We start from the raw sequence: 14,650 nt of genomic DNA on the forward strand, positions 1-14,650 counted from the left end.
CTGGAAAGAGCTTTAAAAGAGGATTTCAATAACATAGTAGGTGTGTCATTTATTAGTCTGTGCTATGCTATTGTAGCTGTCAGATAACTTGCTCATGAATGGTACTCAGACTTTCACAATGTATATGACAGTTGAAAAAGTGGATACAGTGTTTTTTTTTTTTTTTTTTTTTTTTTTTTTTTTTTTTTTTTTTTTTTTTTTTTTAAATGGAAAATACTTTGTATTGTGATTGTATGCTGAAGCATTATCTCACAATCAACATGTCACAGTGGAACAGCTTGCATGTGCAAGCTGTATACACCAAAGGAGTGTTCTGCGAATACTACATCCCATCACATTAATTCATTGCACATTTCTCTCCGTTAACAGAGGCTTTCAGAATCACAGTTTGCCAAATGATATCTACAAAAACTGCAAAGTGATGTGGTATTTCTATACAAGATTTTGTTCATGGATGATGCATTGTTAACAAATAAAGGGCAAATCAATCTTCAAATATGTACCACTGCTCTGGCTGAGAGTTACGGATAAATGAAGATATGGTGCATCAACAGGTGGTGCAAGCTTTTCAAAAATCGCAATATCTTCTTCTTCCTCTTTTTTTTATATAAAACTCTCAATAACTACAACTAGCATCTCACAGGAAATAAGGCAATGCATGTGGTGGCACAACATCGCAGATGTCCCTCCCATTCCACACAGATCAACTACAGTTCTTCATGGAACATTTGGAGGTCACTGGACTGACAGTTTGGGGAACACAAAATGACCTGCATACACACCAGTCTTAAAACCTTTGGACTTTTATCTGTGGGCAAAAATAAAACGAAATCTACAAGGAAAGAGAGACAACTTCTGAAGACATGAAATGCTGTATAACAAGGGCTTGTGCTGCAATATATCTGATAAAATTCAGTGTGTTTCACTTTATAGCATGTATCAGTGCTCCAGGTCAAGATTTTGAGTACTTGATATGACAGTCATATTAATAAACTCATGAACCAAGTTGTGTGTTTGCTTACTTGTGGGACATCAGGGCAGACATTTGTGAGCCCTGTTCTCCAGACAACAGCACGGTGGTTTGCAACACTTATCTAGTTACTGTTTGACCAAGTTCTACATGTTATGTCATTGTAGTCCTTTCCAAAGCCACAGAAAAAAGTAAATACTTCCACTAAGAAAGGCAATAAATGCCAGTCTCATTATCTGTCACAATTATTGATAAAAACTATCTCCAGTTGCCAGCTAATTTGTGTAAAATATTTGTGGCTTTTCATTTTCCTTAAGTTTTCGTAGATCTGGCTCACATTACCAGTGGGGGGATGAGGTAGGAGGGGGGGGGGGGGGGGGGGGGGGAAATCACCCATCTTCATCCAGTCATTAATAATGTCACCAACATATTGTAAATCGTCACGTGACACTGCACTTTGTAAGCAGCCACTCAAACTTGCATCAACTTATGATTTCCCAATCTGGTGAAATCAGACTGCGACTACCTAACTATATATGGTCAGTGAATTCCCATAATTTTTTTTTTAACATTTATGTATTGAATGAGCGTTGAAACTATTGTAGCAATAAAATTTTTCACTGTTCACTCTTAACAATTTATCAAACTCAGCCATTGAGTCAGCACTACAGTGGTACCAACTACAAACTAACAGTCGACCACCAAAAAGCATATGAGAAGATTTAACCAATATTAAGTATCAAATCAGATTCCTACTTAGGTCTCATAAACTGACGTAGAGCCTGGAGAGCGATGTGCTGGCAACATGCCCCTCCATATCTGCATCCAGTACACATATGGGCTGAGGACGACACAGTGGTCGGTCAGTACCACTGGGCCATCATGACCCATTTGGGTGGATTTTTATAGAGGGAGGGTGGAAAAGCAGTCCCCCCCCAGGCACAAGTGGATGTTATCCTGCATCCACATTTACATATACACACATAACTTCGATACTACTGCACAATGTATGATGGAGGATAGTTTGTACTGTTACTAATCATTTCTTTTTCTGTTCTATTCGCCCATGAAGCAAGGAGAAAATGATTGTATAACTCTGTATAAGTCTAAATCTCTCAAATTTTGTGCATATGGGCCTTACATGAGATGAATGTTGGAGGCAGTAGAACTGTTCTTCAGTTGGTCACAAATGCTGGTTCTCTAAAATTTCTCAATAATGCTTCGCAAAAGAAAATATCCTTCTTTCCAAGCATTATCATCTAAGCCCACAGAGAATTTCCACAATACTCTTGTGCTGACCAAACTGACTGCTAACAAACTTTTGAATTGCTTTGATGCCTCTCTTCTATTTGATCTGATGGGGATCCAAACACTTGAGCAATACTCAAGAATAGGTAACAAAAGAGTTCTCCTTTATAGATGTGCTGCATTTCCCCAGAAATCTCTCAATAAACTGCAATTGGTGATTTACCTTCCCTACAACTAACCTTATACACTAATTCAATTTCATGTCATATCCCAACATTATGCCTAGATATTCAATTGATATAAATGAGTAAAGTAGCATACCATTATTACTGTACCTGAACATCCTCATTAAGTTCCAGTTATCCAAGTTTGAAGCAAGCTACGATTCGTCATACTAAATAACAATTATGTCCAGTTAGACTTGAATCCTCTTACAGAGAGAGGCTCAGTTATGACACTTTTCTATACACAACAGTGTCAGCAGTAAACAATCTTGTACTATGGACAATCCTATCCAACAGATCTTTTACGTACATGGTGAACACAAGCAATCCTATCAGACTTCTCTAGGCATCTATTACATTTTCTTTGTCTCTAATGAATACTTGCCATCCAGGAAAATCTAACGCATTCTATCAATTAAAAAGTCTTTGAGCCAGTTATATATCTGAGAACTTATTCTGCATTTTCAGACCTTTGTTAACAAAATCTGCCTGGTGGCCTTCACCCATGGTTTGCAGGATAATGTGTGTGGAAAGGGTGAATTACGGTTTCTAACTCACGCTAATATATGGGCCGAAGCCTTTTGATCTCTAAAACACTCAATATATTTGAATTTAGAATGTGATAAAGCATGCTGCAGCAAACTGATATTAAGGATACTGGTGTATAATTTTGCTCACCCATTCTTCTTCTGTCCTTCATATCTATTTTTTCCATTTGTTTGGAAACATTCAATGTGAGTGAGATTTACAGTAAATGTGAGCTATCAGGAAGACCATTGCCTCAGAGTACTTTCAATAAACTGAATTGGAATTCTGCCAGGGCCTTCCATCTTAGCTGCTTTTTAACATCAGGTCCGCTTATTTAAATATCCATTTGAGAGTTTGTAAAGCAGCTGAATGACGTCAGTTGTACAACCATCCTTTTAGAATTATTTTAAATTCAAGATTTAAGATTTCAGTTTGCCTATTGCTGCCTTTATTTCTGCACCAGGCTGATCAACGAACAATTGAATAAATTTTTTCAATCCAATCAGAAATTTTAACTGAAGCCAGAAGTTTATAAAATAATCTGTTAGGTGAGTACATTTTTTATCTATCGTATTACATTATGTTTTCATTAAATGTTTTGGAATTTTCTACTTTGAGTTTTTTCAGCTCTCAGTTCCGAGTGTAATTTGCAAGCAGTAGCTTTCTTGGAAAGTGAGGAAATTCTGGGAGTTTATTAGCAGTCCTTTGGTAATGTAAGTTAGAGCTTGGTATTCTCAGTTTCTATAATTTTTTGGTGATTTGACCTTGGTCCTTGTATATGGACTTCTGAGCATTCATCAGAGCACAACAAACAAGCGCACTCCCTACAGGGATTAGTGACCCAATGTCATTACACTAGTAGCCACCACAGTTACAAATCAATAAATCCTTAGAGATATCTAGGAGAGAGTTTTTGCTCCTTAGGGCAGGTAAGTGGTCACTGGCATACTACTTACAAAGCAACTGGGCATTTAATCACAGTGTAATGGATCTGGACAAGGTTTTAAGTTACTGTCCTCTGGGAAAGTATGCGCTGAGCAAGTCCGTTAAGGATGAGAAAAACCTGAGCTGTTTTAACAGTAAAATTTGAAAAATGCTGACAGACAAAAGTTGTATAAATCTGTGCGTCTTTAAAAAGAGATATACAATATGCATATAACAATTTTCACTGTCATATATTAACGAAGAACTTTTGGTAATTCTATAAAATACTAGCCTCAGATAAGATCACTATATGGGTTGAAAAATTCTATACAGTCGTTCATTGATCAGTTTGATGTGGAAATAAAAAATAGTGAAAGGAAAACTGATGCCTTAAATCTTGCATTTAAAATTACTGAAACAGGGCAGTTGTGCAGTTATCATCATTCAACTGCTGCACAAATTCTGATACCCGAATAGGTGTTTACACTGTGTAGTGAACTCCTTACCAACCAAGCGGACTCTTATAGTTCTTCTCCCCATAGTAATCTGCAGCTAAAATTGTCTCCAATGGGAAGGGCGGAAAGAGGAAGAGAGAGACGCTGCTAAAATAACAGGGGGTAAAAGAACACTGGCTGTTGTATGGCATGCCAATGTCGGAAACAAATCGCATGATGAAGAATGGTAACTGAATACATGAACCACGAGTCAGTTGTGAATCACAATGCTCATTTATAATTTTCTACAGCTCATAAATAAAGATAGCTGGTATTTTTTTCTATCAGGTTAGAATTCAATTTTTGACAAAATCAGGGTTAGAATACAAGTAGATTATTGCAATGACAAACATATATCTCAGAAAACACTAAACATCTATAACAGCAACAGTATTTTTGTCTTGAAATTCATTGTTCCATCAATTCACAAGCAAATTGTCATATTCCACAAGTAACACTATATGCCAGATATCAGTCAATTTACTAAGCAACCAGGTCTCTTGACAAGCACTGCTTTACAGGCTGCTGGGTATCAACTTCCTCAGTTCACTATTTTACACTCTTCTCTATCGAATAACACTTATTATTGGAACGACAATTTTCTTTACAGGTTGGAGAAAACTCATGTCACAAAATTTTAACCCTGGATAGATGATGCCAGTAGGAACCAAAATTACTAATGTTGTGTAGGTCGACAATGCACCATTTTTAAACTACGGAAACTTGGCGCCACACGCTCCAATTGGCTGTGGGATTGCCCTGTTGCTGTTCGTCAGTTGATGGGCAGTGCTATAGTTGTAGGTTCATACATACATACAAACAAACATCCCTCGCCTCGTCACTGCCCCAACATGATACGCACATGGGTCGAATAGGTCTTGCTGTTTGTCTCCACCTCACATCAGAGGCATTCACACGTAAGCTTCACTTTGGAGCACATGCACATCACCTGCGATTTAGTCATACAGTAAGCATGGCAGCACAGTATTCGTTTGAAGAACAAGGAGATACGGTTTTTGTTTATGGACTAGCCGACGGTAATGTGCACGAAGCTTGACAGTTGGAGGAGGAACGGTACCCAACAAGATGCCACCCACACCCGCAAATGTTTATAGCAATTCACCAGAGACTTGGTGAAACATGGTGATGCTGGAAGACCTCAAACATGACAGGATGCTGCATTTGAAGAGACTGTTCTCGAGCACTTTGAGGAAGCACCTACGATAAGTACTCAAGTGGTTGGACACGACATGGGGGTCATGAATTGGTTAGCCTGGAAGGTTTTGAGGGATGACAGCCAGCATTCATTTAGTTTCCACCCTGTCCAAGACTATGAACACAAGCTAGGGTTTTTCCTATGGTTTCTGCGACGTTTTTCACGAGATCCCGACTTCCCCGCCATTGTGTTGTTTACTGACGAGTGCACTTTCCATTGGGATGGCCTCTTCAACACTCGGAACATTCATTACTGGGCAAGGGGAAATCCTCACATTAAGGTCCACGGGCACTATAAAAGATTTTCACTCAGCATTTGGGCACACGTTGTGGGTGACCATCTGATTGGGCCAGTCCATCTACCTCCTTGACTTACCGGGACAAATTACCTTCACTTTTTGCAAGAAACTCTACCCGGCCTGCTGGAAGATGTTCCCCTCAGCATACGGATACGCATGTGGTTGCAGCATGATGGGGTGCCTGTACATAACCGTCATGCTGTGCACAGATATTTAAAAGAACTCTTCAATGGGCGGGTAACTGGCTGAGGTACTCATAAGACACAGCCCCCATGATCACCAGACCTCATGCCATCGGACTTTTTTCTGAGGGGATTCTTCAAGGTTCTAATTCACCCACCCAGATGTGAACCACCTAGAAACGAAGAGGAATTAATGGATCACACTGAACATGCCGCCAATCACATCAGGGCAATGCCAGGAATCTTCAAAAGAGTTCGACAAAACACGGTTCGATGTTACCAAGCTTGTGTCACATCAGAGGGTCCCAGTTCAAGCACCTGCTTTAAATAAACTATGTCCTAGCTACAAAAAAGACCCTTTTCAGGGCCGACATAATTTATAAAAGACTTTCTGTATGAGAACTAACAGCTGTTGATGGGTTTTTGTCCGGTATGTCTTATCATAAAACTACAATGGATGCATTGGGAGCCTGGCAGATCCACCCCCAGGCCCCCACAGTGGAAAGCTGTCGTGCTACCACCGAGTGTGTGGGCCACCTTGGATACATCGTGATCTCCGGCAGGCAAAGCATTCATGGTCATGCATTGTCCCAGAGCATCTGGCAACAGGGCAATCCCACAGCTAATTGGAGGGCGTGGTGCCAAGTTTCCATAGTTTAAAAACTGTGCGTTGTCGACCTACACAACATTAGTAATTTTGATTCCTACTAGCATCAGCTATCCATGGTTACAATTTCATGACACAATTTTTCTCCACCAAGTATACTATTCATGTTACCTATATTTAATAGCATAGAAGTTGGTTTATTTTCTCCAAGTTACCACAGTTTGTTAGCATGTCACAATTACTACCATGTTTGAAAATACACAGTAATTGAAAAGTGATAAATTGTGAAGCAATTTAAATCATAACAGCATCCAGTCTAGTCTGATATCGGCCACAACTAGTAAAACAGCAATCTAGATTACTAAACTGATGAAATCCACAATTTGCAAAGTTACTCTTGGCGACGATGTTGAAGGGCATTTCATAACCTAACCTCGAACTCGGGCTGTGCTATAGGTCAGTTGCCAGCATATTAAGTTTTCTCCCATTCACATTAATTGGCTTTGCCAATTCTCAATCACATTGTCACATTCCAACCTAGTCTACACCTCGAGCTTCGCTACATGTCTGTCTGTTCTAGTTTTTTCCATCACATGGTAAATACGAAAATCAGTAACCAACCTTAAAATTCATGAATACCAGATCAGTAAAAGTATTCTGGTGCTCTCCATGTTGAACACAAATATAATCAAATTGTATGTTTTATATATATAAAAAAAAAGGTCATTAGATTCGGGCGATTCTCATTGGGTACCGGTGCTATCTAATATCACCAGACTGGCTATGAGCGACATCAATGAACAGCCATTAGCACAAACACAAGAGCAGCTGACATCACAAGTTTTAGTCTGGTGGAGTTCTCTGAAGAGATTTCAGCAATCTGAAACTGTGGTATGGGAACAAACAATTGTTAAATATTAACCACCCTCCTTGTCAATGCCTTTTACAATTCATGAAACAACCATGAAAATTTTAAGAGATATGCTGAACTGGCAATTGGAATGTTATTTACATATTGTCATTTCTGGATTTGGGGAATAAATAAAAAAATAGTGGAAATCTCTATCTTCTGGTGCATATTATGAAAGGTGCTCAATGATGCTCACACATTCACAGTACTCTAAAAGAAAGCTGTATGTCAATGACTGAACTAAAACGTTTAAGTAAACAATTTCATCATCTGGTGTGGCTTTATTTTCGAGCAGGCTAATATCTATCTATTTCATACTGTCAGAACACTAAACCACGTACAGCTCCTTTTAGGAACAGTTCAATGAACATGTTGATGAATTACAATGTCTTCTCAAGTCTACTCATTACTACAGCTTCAACATTATTGGGAATGTGTGGTATGATTAGAAAAATTAATCTGGTCTAAATTTATTAGTCACATTATTACCAAAAATAAGTGCCATGTTGCACAACAAAGAACACAGAAAACAATACAGGCATTGTAAGCACCCATTTGGCATTGAGTGACACTTGAACAACTATCTAAAGCCAAATTTACACTTGTTCAGAAGCCATCCCATGACACCATGTTCAATGCATGGCACCACAGCGATTTCACATTTATTTAGTTCCTGTTGCCCACGGTATAGCACAACACAGTTTACTATAGGTTTCTTCATTCATCTTTTCCAATTCCTCACCAAAGTCCCAACATTCTGGATCATAAACATACAATGGATCAATACATTTAAATTAAAAAGTAACTAATGGGTGGCTTTTCAAGTCTTATTTAAAGTTCAACAGTGGCCCTACAAATGTCATCTAGTATTTTTGGATGAATATGTCTACAGTCAATGAACTATTGAGTGGCTGAAGGAAGTTAAACAAAAATACACATCAAAAAAAGTTTTGCATCACCCCATTTCCCAGAATTCCTGAGGATAGATGTTGACTTTGGATATTGTATCACAGACACAGTCCCTTTGACTGTTCAGAGATGCCACTAAACCCACCCAAAGATGTAAACAACCATGCATGAGCAGCGCCTATTATACAGAGCGGGTCCTACAGGCGATCAGTTCCAGTCATTCCACCAGGAAGGAGATACACGGCCCGTGTTGTCTGTAGTTCAACCATGCCTAGACGGGCAATACCGCGGTTCGATTGCGTCCGCATTGTTACTTTGTGCCAGGAAGGGCTCTCAATAAGGGACGTGTCCAGGCGTCTCGGAGTAAACCAAAGCGATGTTGTTCGGACATGGAGGAGATACGGAGAGACAAGAAATGTCGAATGACATGCCTCGCCCAGGCCACCCAAGGCTACTTCTGCACTGGATGATGGCTACCTATGGATTATGGCTCGAAGGAACCCTGATAGCAACGCCACTATGTTGCATAATGCTTTTCGTGCAGCCACAGGATATCGTGTTATGACTCAAACTGTTCACAATAGGCTGCATGATGCGGAGCTTTACTCCCGACGTCCATCTTTGCAACCACTACACCATGCAGTGCAGTACAGATGGGCCCATCAACATGCTGAATGGACCACTCAGGATTGGCATCACATTCTCTTCACCGATGAGTGTCACATATGCCTTCAACCAGAAAATCATCGAAGACATGTTAGAAGGCAACCTGGCCAGTCTGAACATCTTAGACACACTGTCCAGTGAGTGCAGCAAGGTGGAGGTTCCCTGAGGTTTTGGGGTGGGATTACACGGGGCTAATGTACGCCGCTGGTGGTCATGGAAGGCACTGTAATGGCTGTACGATACGTGAATGCCATCCTTCGACCAATAGTGCAACCATCGGCAGCATATTGGTGAGTCATTTGTCTTCACGGATGACAATGCGCACCACCATCATGCACATCTTGTGAATGATGTCTTTCAGGATAACGACATCACTCGACTAGAGTGGCCAGCATGTTCTCCAGACACGAACTCTATTGAACATGCCTGGGATAGATTATAAAGGGCTCTGTATGGAAGATGTGACCCACCAACTACTCCGAGTGATCCACACCGAATCGCCATTGAGATGTGGGACAATCTGGACAAACAGTGCCTTGATAAACTTGTGGATAGCATGCCAAGGCGAATACAGGCATGCATCAATGCAAGAGGACGTGCTACTGGGCATTTGAGGTACTGGTGTGTCCAACAATCTGGACCACTACATGTGAAGGTCTCGCTCTATGGTGGTACAACATGCAATGTGTGGTTTTCATCAGCGATAAAAAGGGTGGAAATGATGTTTATGTTGATCTCTATTAAAATTTTCTGTACAAGTTCTGGACCTCTCGAACCGAGGTGATGCAAAACGTTTTTTGATGTGTGTAATATTCCAATGTCATAATGTTTTCTTTCCCATCTCATGCGTAGGTCTATAACTACAATGTATGAAAATAAAATGAAACGCAAAGAAAAATGAAATGAATGAACTGAACCACATGCTGTAGTTACGATGGCAACTATCGCACCAAAGAGATGTACAGTCGCCAATGTTTAGTAAGCCCATACAACACTGCCCGGCATCATGTGCATGGTATGGCAGTCATCTACTACAGTGGAGGTGTCCACTAGCTCCAGGGCTGCTATGTGCCATCTGGATTGCATCACCCTGTGTCGTGTAGGTGTGAAAGCCACCATATGGCTTTCTATACCACAACATAGTACACAATACTTTATAGGAGGCTAGTGGACAAGTGTGAAAGGGGTTAAAAGATGGTAAATCTCTATTTAATCATGTCTATTATTGTGCTTCCGTTATTCTGATAACCATCTGACACTCCCTTAACAGAAACAAAAAGTTACAATTAATGTAACTACCCAATACCCATTTAGAGAATACTAAATGGAAGGTTCAAAATGAATATACTGCCAAGAGAATATGATAAAAGTATCTACTATATATATATTTAGTACACACTGTATTCACAAGTCTACTAACCCTGGATATATCCTGTGTCAATGCCTCGATACGTTGTTCCTCCTCTGAAGAGTCATCCAGTGTTGGACGATGTAGGTGACGTGAATGAAGAGCTTCCAGCTCTTTCACTTTGGATCGTAGTCTTGATAATGTGTACTGTGCCTCTTCCAGAGCATCCGCCCACATTGGCGGCTGATTACCACTACCACGGCTGTTCCCTGCATTTTGTCGCAATTCCAGACCACCTGATTCAGGATCGGAAACCCCACCAACCAACGTTGTCCGATCTGATACATGCTGTAAAAAGATAGACAGTATATATAAGGCTGCACCTTGATTTCTTGGAGAGAATGTAAATAAAAAGTGCACCATAAGTGGCAAACAAAACAAATATGTGGAATAGGCAGATTTTAATCACAGACATGCATCAACAACTAAAGAAGATTGTTGAAGGGTCAACAATGAATAAGTTGTTACAAACTGACGAGAGTTACTAAAATTCATAGTGCGTTATTACAATTGTAAGCATTAACTTTTAATGCTTTACTCGTTTTACAGTACATACAAATATTCATCACAGTTCAGGTCATTCCACACTGCGAAAATGTAAAATATTAGGCCAAAATCTTTCCTCCAACGTTGTGTGTCTCGATTTAATAACAATAATAAAACTTTGCTGGAAACCGCCTGGATAACGAGAATGTCTATTTCCGTTGGTCTCATGTGTTCAGTGTCCTCAAAAACAAAGCGATCGAAATAACAATTACCCTGACCAACAAAATAACTCTAGAGATCTTTCTTGTTATATCGTACTACTTATACAAAGTATACAGATGATATGACGTTACACAGTAGGTTTAACAAAACTTAAATCCGGCAGAATCTCGATTTAATAACAATAATAAAACTTTGCTGGAAACCGCCTGGATAACGAGAATGTCTATTTCCGTTGGTCTCATGTGTTCAGTGTCCTCAAAAACAAAGCGATCGAAATAACAATTACCCTGACCAACAAAATAATTCTAGAGATCTTTCTTGTTATATCGTACTACTTATACAAAGTATACAGATGATATGACGTTACACAGTAGGTTTAACAAAACTTAAATCCGGCAGAAAACTACACACATAACCTTTCTCGCCTTCTATTTACCTGTTCGGAATAAAAATGACGACTTTGCATAGCATTGTTGCGCATCAAAATAAAAACGTCTGTTAAACTTCTTGTCGTCATTTTGTTTAGTTACTTTCAGTTCGCGTCTCAACAGATTATTTACATTTTACGATTACAACCATACTGCTTACGCTTGACAGTTAACTTAGCATAATCGATTCTCGATTAGGAATCGATAGATTCTGAATTGATATGGGCGTGTATCGTTAAAGAAATGTCCTTCCTTTCTGCCATAACAAAAGAAACAAAAAGAATTCCTCACATTTAAACCGAAAACGTTTATCATATAGCAAACCAGGCTTATGCCTAAAAAGGTAAATTACACCTACTCGAGTGACTTACGAGTGGAATATCTTCCGACCAGCAATTTTGATTGTTCTACTGTGGCGCGTTCATTTAAAGGCAAATATTATACATGTCCCACTTGATTTTTTGCTTCATGTTAAATTGGACAGCTTTTGTGCTCACGCACTTCTACGAGAAATGGAATTAAAGCAGTCTGAATGACTGCGCTATAAAATAGTGTGCGACAAGCAGTGTTATCCTCCGTTAATCAATGCACAACGAAGAAAACATCAAAACATAAGTATCTTTCCAGATTCCCTGGAAAACAGGAGAAACATATCATTGTTAAATACGACGCTACACCCATAAAGGTTCATAGGTTAGTAATATTCTATTGGTTATCACTGCGATATTACAAATATAAGGAATAAATGAAACTTAGTGTAGATCAACGTTTCTTAATCTTATCGGTAAGTGGAAATCTTTTCAGTGTCAACTTTTGTCATGGATTCCCTAGTTTGTCTCTATACTGTGTTATTAATGCAATATTATTTAAAAAAATAAATCTAACGTTCTTAAACTAAGTTAAATATAAAATAAGGCAATTAAACCAGAGATATTTTGAATTTCAACTGCATGAGATGTATTGGGCCTTATTTTTGTAGATATACTTAATCTTAGGCTTTATAGATGAATGTTGGATTCTACTGACAGGTTTGGCGTCAAATCTGTAGCGGCATTTATTGTTGTCGACACGTAGCCTAAGCTGAGAACCCCTACTCGCACATGAATGTAATTGAAAATGGTAAAAGAGTTGACACTGCCTTGAATATGTTCATTTTTTTAAAGTACACAAGAATTCACTTAATAGCATTAATTTAAGTTTCCCTTCAACTGCGAATGTGGTAGTAGAGATATGCACAAAGTATGATCCTCCAGTTTTCATTCTGATTTCTAACTATTACATCGCCACATTCGTCCGTTTCTAAAGAAAATTAGCAGTATTTTCTTCGTATTGGTTGCTCGATCTCTGATGCTTGGAACTGCCATGCCATTCGAAAGCGGTATTCTAATTCTTTCGTTTGCTGATTTTTCCCCTAATGTATTTTTTTACTATCTCCATAGAAGAAAGTTTAATCAGGCATTCAGCCAATGAGAACACTTCAGTACCGTTGAACTAACTATCTGATAGCTGACTAAGAAGCCTCAGTTACCTTTTGATTCTCTTTTTTGTCGTTTTTGTTTTAAAACTGTTTTCGATATTTTGTTACAGGATGAAGCGGTAGTTTTAGAAAAGGCACTCTACAGCCTTGTACAGTAGAATAACGGAATTATCACCGGTCCAATGGGCTAATACATTGGAGACCAAGCCCGAGTATAAATCGGGCGGCAAAGTTGTGTTCAAAACATCGCGCGCAAGTATAGATCGGGCAGCAATTTTCTCGACGCACGAGCCATCTATCGCTATGAAACTGGACTCAATTCACACGAGGACAATGTACGGACGTCTCGCTACCTGGCTGTTGAGAGGTTATGCCTCCTGATGTCAATTTCTAGAATTGCTTTGAAAGAAACAGCGGTGAACCTAAAAGCTCTTGTCGCGACTGACTGAGCCAATGTGTGCTCACGTTGTCATGAGTTTCGTGCGTATAGGCAGTTTACTTAATTCTGATACATAAATGTCACCTCTGTTGAGTGGACAAGAAATTTTTTTAGCTCAAGAAGAAGAAGTCAGTGATGCAGAACCTGAGCGAGTAATGACTCAGTGGGAACAGGATGAAGAAAGTTCATAGTCAGGTACGGTGCAGTCTGCTAAAATTTTCATCACTAATATTGTTGCTACAGATATTACTGTTGTAATTACGTTTCAGTTAAGTTTTATTTGTCTTAATCTCATCTCTCTTACAGATGAATCTCATAATAAAGCACCATACAAGACGGATTTCCAAGATTTGGTTGGTGAAGACGAGACAATTCACTGGCCAGACAAGCATGAAAGAAACAAATTGGAATTGCTGTGAATCCAACATACCTCTCTGCATGCCAGGATGCTTCAGACTTTTCCATTCAAAAGCCAGTTACATGTGAAACTGTTCAAGAACTCACCTCGCACTTAGTTTTGGGAGGATAATTACAATTTTTGTCCTCATTATTCTAGAGCTTGTAATCTATCAAAGAACTAAAATAAATATGAAAAGTAAACCTTGAACCTTGGTCTGTTTTAGTGTGTATTACCCTTTAAGATACATCAAACAAAAAGTGCCAGTAACGTTTCAAAAGACACCATAAATGGCTGGTTTTCTGAGGAATAATATTTCCAAGTGGATTGTCCTCAGGTTTTTAAAGTATGCGGATGCGACCGGAACATAGAATCAAAGCATTGCATGTGAATGGCTTTACGGCCAAAAATTTTTGTTTTCTTTTATTCATATTAGATTAGCAGATCCGCAGCCAATCACTTTTTTTCGTATATTTTGACCAGTATAGTCGATTTCAATCTAATTAAGCTTCATTAAGTGGCACCACTTTCGACTACTGTTGAAGTGTTCTGAGTTCACGTTGTATTCTGTTGTGGCAAATAATGACATTTAGAATGCATGGCACAACAAAACGCAA

General features: G+C 39.1%; 1 protein-coding gene and 1 long non-coding RNA gene across 2 annotated transcripts in view; one reads left to right on the plus strand and one right to left on the minus strand.

Moving 5' to 3' along the window:
- The window catches only part of LOC124619221 (syntaxin-16), a 32,384-nt gene extending 20,464 nt beyond the window's left edge, over positions 1-11,920 (minus strand). The window contains exons 1-2 of the mRNA XM_047145446.1: positions 11,729-11,920; positions 10,597-10,872 (exon numbers count right to left, since the gene is read on the minus strand). Coding sequence (XP_047001402.1) covers positions 10,597-10,872; positions 11,729-11,809 — 357 coding nt within the window. The 5' untranslated portion in view covers positions 11,810-11,920. The remainder of the gene's footprint in view (positions 1-10,596; positions 10,873-11,728) is intronic.
- A 1,628-nt stretch (positions 11,921-13,548) lies between these two features.
- LOC124619199 lies at positions 13,549-14,243 on the plus strand. Its single transcript, XR_006980059.1, has 2 exons — positions 13,549-13,831; positions 13,943-14,243. It is a non-coding gene; the product is annotated as an uncharacterized LOC124619199 (long non-coding RNA).
- Positions 14,244-14,650: the final 407 nt, after the last annotated feature.

This window comes from Schistocerca americana, chromosome 6 (genome assembly GCF_021461395.2).
Source record: "Schistocerca americana isolate TAMUIC-IGC-003095 chromosome 6, iqSchAmer2.1, whole genome shotgun sequence".
NCBI lineage: Eukaryota > Metazoa > Arthropoda > Insecta > Orthoptera > Acrididae > Schistocerca > Schistocerca americana.